Source organism: Gavialis gangeticus, unplaced genomic scaffold (genome assembly GCF_001723915.1).
Source record: "Gavialis gangeticus isolate Ggan-Ray unplaced genomic scaffold, GavGan_comp1, whole genome shotgun sequence".
Classification (NCBI taxonomy): domain Eukaryota; kingdom Metazoa; phylum Chordata; order Crocodylia; family Gavialidae; genus Gavialis; species Gavialis gangeticus.
The window spans coordinates 54,976,175-54,981,018 of record NW_017729029.1 but is presented as its reverse complement, the minus strand read 5'-3'; the positions used below and the strand labels follow the sequence as shown (position 1 = coordinate 54,981,018).

General features: G+C 44.2%; 1 protein-coding gene across 3 annotated transcripts in view; it reads right to left on the bottom strand.

Moving 5' to 3' along the window:
• NRK (Nik related kinase) overlaps positions 1-4,844 on the bottom strand; it is a 151,919-nt gene that overhangs the window by 53,818 nt on the left and 93,257 nt on the right. For all 3 annotated transcript variants that reach the window (XM_019521629.1, XM_019521628.1, XM_019521627.1), the window contains one exon: positions 4,265-4,417. In XM_019521629.1, the coding sequence (XP_019377174.1) occupies positions 4,265-4,417 (153 nt within the window). The remainder of the gene's footprint in view (positions 1-4,264; positions 4,418-4,844) is intronic.

Here is a 4,844-nt window from a genome sequence, read left to right as displayed (position 1 = left end):
ATTATCAATATACAGAATGATATTTTCTCACCCCTAATTCAACAATATACTTAAGTCTGGGACTAAATTTAAGCCTACAAATTCCGTTGAGGACAAGAGGACTATTCATGGGCTTGAAGTTATGCTGAAGTAGTTTGCTGAATCAAGGCCCCCAGACTGAATACATCCAAACTATGAGATGGTGAAATCCATCTTTGTGCAGAGGACCAGGCAAGCACAGTATTTAAGACCTGCTTAAAACCACCTGGTGAAACACCACTTCCTCCACAGCCTAATGGGTGAAGATTAAGTTTTACATTGGCTTCAAAGAGGCCAGAAAGAGATTCAGTGGAGGCAAAGCAGCGGAGGTCCCGTAGCAGCCATGATAAGCCACAATCCATTGTTCTGCGATGTCTTCACCAAACCAGGGTCTGACAGAGCTTAGGCAGGGCATGGGCTGACCTACTGTGCAGAGGTAAACCTGCTCTGTACAGGATGATCTGCATTTTATGTGAATGAACCACTTTGGTAGGAAAAACCATGTGTTGAGGATGATTTTGACCTGATTTCAGTTTCCTAATACAGTATTTCCATTAGCAGCTGTGTTGCATTTCACTCACATGCAACCTCTTGGGAGGGAGTGTGTTTCCTTGGTACTATAAAGAAGATGCTCTAGGACCAGACAGGACCCCAATGGGCTCCTTCATTCATTATAATGGAGCATGACATAACATACAGCAGTGCTGTATTGGTTGAAATTGCTTTACAGAGATGCCCAAATTGCAGGCCACGTGCCTCCCCTGCTCTGGACCGCTTGTTACATGGCAGCATGAAGAAGGGATTTTGTTTTGGGTTAATTTATGGTTATGTTTGTCACAGAGCTCAGATCAGCTCGGAAAATAATGCGCAGCCAATTATTGTAACATAGTTAGTCTTCTGGTTGTAATTTAGCAAAAACATAGGACATTAATAGTGTATTGTGCATTTTAATATATGCAGCAGAAAATATATGCCAGCAAAGCCTTCTTAAGTGAACCACAAAGCTAATGAAAACTGAGTTAATCCCAGATTTATGTGCTAAATTTCTCCACTAACCAGCCTGTGGTAGAAATTGAGTAGGGAAATAAATGCGGTGATTTTTACATATAATTCTCTTCAGGCTCCATGAAATGTTAAAGGTAGCCCCAACTGTATCATTCGGTGACATCACAGGTAACCATAGGGCCTGACTGGCCACAGTTTTGAGCAAAGTGAATCCAAAAATTGGTGGAAACTGTCACTGCACTGGTTTCATATCTGCTTTGTACAGCTGATTATGACACTTCAGCACATGCAAGGCACTTTGAAATCAGGCCCTCTGTACCTCAGTGCTTGTAATGTGATTTCTGGTTTAGAGGTGAATTCAGGAAACCAGTAAGAAGCTCCACTCCAGAGACAATAATTTCAAAAAATAATTTAAACTTATCTCTATCTTCAATGGCAACATATAACCACTCCCATCCCAGCTTCTCAAACCTGCGTTTGTGAACTAAAACACAATGCATGTTGCCTTCAAAACATACATCTGCGATTTTCATTTTAGCTTTGCAGTTCATTTTAAAGGCAATGTTATCATCTTTAGGGGAACAAACAAACTTGGCACCTGTATGTATAGTTTTACCAGTGTTTTGTTCTAACTGGCCCATAAACTACCTTGCGGCACACCGTTACGAAGTGAATGTAGGAAGAGTTCCCAAACATTTAGCTAGTAGCATCCACGGCTGTTTGCCAAAAACTGTGTGATGGAAAAAAGGTGGAATTAATGCAGTATGCTCTGCCCCTCTGAGCAGCCTGGCATGACAGAGACATCTTGGTTTGGAGGACGTGTGTCAGGTTGGGGAGGTGGAATAGCTGCTCTTTGCTTGCCAACCTCAGTGAGAAACAGTGCTTGAATGATTCACCTAGCAGCACTAACACCCGTTCTGCTGTCTCTGTGTCTGGAGTGAGAGCAGTGCACAGTGGAGCCAGTGAAAGTATAATGCCCCAGGGAGCTGTGTGGCTGTAAAGCAGATGATCATAGGAGGCTCAAAGCAAAGCTAATGAAGTCAGTGACTCCATCAGGCTTTGAATCAAGTTCAGAGAGACTTGACTTCAGTACCTAAGCCCACAACCCTGACTTGTGTGAATATGGCAAGATAATTAACAGCCCCATTGAAATCAGTGGGATTACAGGAGTGAGTCAGGTTGGAGAATCATAGAGAAGTAGGGACACTGGGAGGTCAGCTAGTTCAACCCTCTCCCTGAGGATTATCCCGATCTAAACTATCCTGTGCAAATCACTTAGGATGAAGTTTTCCCCAGCTCTGAGAGGGAGAAAATAGTGCCCTCAAAGTGTGACTGAAAAGGGCCCAAAGCCTTCTGACATCCTGTAAGCATCTGAAATAAGCAGCCTGGGCTGTGGTTGCTTTTACATCCAGGCAGCAAAATCACAAAATAAATCAACTTTTCCAAGGCTGAAGTATGATTCAGTTCAAATGACTATTCAGGGATTGAATTTCCCTGGTTTGGTTGAAAATGTGCATGGCAAGAATGACAAAAATAAACATATTGCCTCATTCCACGGTGCCCCCAATACTATGTTACAGGGTGTTCATTCATGCAGTTCACAAAGGGAAGGGGAGAACAGCTCTCACATTCTTCTTGAACTGGAACTAGCTGCAGGAATGAATATTTCTACTGTAGCCATTTCAAGGGAAGATTTATCAGGCAAGAAGTATTTTCACACATGATTTCTACATAGATGCAAGGACTCTGAGTAGGTTCAATTCTTGTGTTTGATACAGGAATCTAGGATTAATCACGTTAGCAAGTGGAGTCTAATTGGCAGAGGTCTAGGCAACCTGGTAAGCCAGTGGCAAAGACACAAAGGAGTGCAAGCTACAAGGATAGGGGTTTAAAACAGGTGTAGGCATGGAGTGCCTTGGGACAAAGAAGGACAAATAAAGAGCGATTTCAAAAAAGCAACAGCAGTGGTGTTTGGCTAAGCTGGAGAGGGAGAGTGTGAAGAACCCTTCTGGAGGGAAAAGAGCCGTATCTAAAAGAGTTTGATGTTCTAAGTAAAAACACGTGAACAAACACGCTGGACTGAATGGGCAGAACATCCTGGTCACCTAGCTTCTGTACAAAGATGGAAGGTCTCATTGCACAAGCCTTGGTGCCCCAGATGAATTCCTTCAGGTTTCCCTCTGTGACCCTGGCCATTGGCCACAGCTACTGGTGGAAGTTAAGCCTGGGGTACCCTGATGCTCCTGCCAGTACTTGGAAACCTCTTAAGGACCTTGCACTTCCACTCAGGGTCAAACTGCCTGCCAGACAGGCCAGGAAGACAATCTGGCAAGGATTGTAGGGGCTTCTGCTTTCCATTGCAGTGTGTGGCCTGGTCCTCTTTCTGGGATCCCCTAAACATATGTTCAGTAACTTCTCTACCACTGCAGTGGCAGGGCATTGATGATGCTCTGATTTCCCCTGATTTTTACCTGTGTCACGGTGTTGGGTGTTTTTGGTTTGGCTTCTTACAAGGTGCTTTGAGGCTATGGCATGCATAAAGGACTGGAGAAATTTCAGGACTCTTTGGAGAAATGATTGCCTGTGAATCCAGAGGGACTTAATGGCTGTGCCTCTTTCAGTCCCTATGTCCCTATGACCTATACAGCTTATAGGTCAAATCCTCTGTATTTTTTCAACAGAGACAAAACTCAGGGTTACGATGGAAGAAAACAGAAGAAATGCAGCACATGGAGCTTCCCAGAGTTTCCAGGTTCCTCACAGGCTCAGGAACCAACCCTCTGTGGATAATGATTCCTCATTCCTTCTCTGTCTGCTTTCAGAATATTTCATGAGAACACACTAGGGTACAAGGCCTCCAGGGACAGCACTCAGAGTTTTACGTGTTCTGCAGAGAGTGCCATATGCCTTTATGGTGCTCTATAAATAATACATAATCAAGGAAATAAAGGTTCATACTTGATGCAAGCTTTTTGTGAGACACGTAACAATAATTGCACAGAATTAGCACAGTCAGGCACTGATGTATCAAAAAATAACTTATCTAACTGTAATCTGAAATGCCTGCATAAAATTCTGCTTCGAATTCAGCAGGAGATAGTGGCACTTAGGATCTGCCGTACTTGTGTCATAGCCCTTGCTCACCTAGGCAAAGGAGTGAGGTTCCTCACTTACTTCTCTGCCTAGACAGCTATTGATTTAATGAGGCCCGGAGTTCACTGCATCTGAAGAGAACCCTTACCTGCGTGAGTATTGCTCTTTGCAAAGCTGGAGTGCAAGGGCTGGAACTACTGCCAGAACCCATTCGAACATATGGGATGACTTCGTGCCCAAGGACAGCAGCCCAGTTGAGGGGAGTCTGGATGCCATCGCTCTTCTTCTTTCTGTCCTCAGCCTGAAAACAAGTAAAGATTAGTTGTGCTGCATGCAGCAGGCTCCAATCAGAGATGCAGGAAAATGCTCAGACATCTGCATGAAGCCCTTTTGACTTTGAGGGGACTCCACGGGCGCATGTGGTTTGCCCAAAAACATATCACTACCAGTCCTGCAATCAAATAATCTCCCTCATTTCATTTTAACCTTTCGTTATGCTGCATACATTGTCTAGTCTCCAACCCCTCACTCTAACAAGCCCCTGCCAGGTAAGAGTCACCTGTGAGTTGTCTAGTTTCATGCTGCTCAATGTATTTACTGGGTGGGATCTGGAAGAGGTCATTTCCTTATAGGCTGGGGGGGGGGTTGGCAGTGTATCATTTATTAGGCGATATGTGTCTTATTCCCTGTTCCTACAACACAGACATGGCTGCAGAGGCCATTCTGCA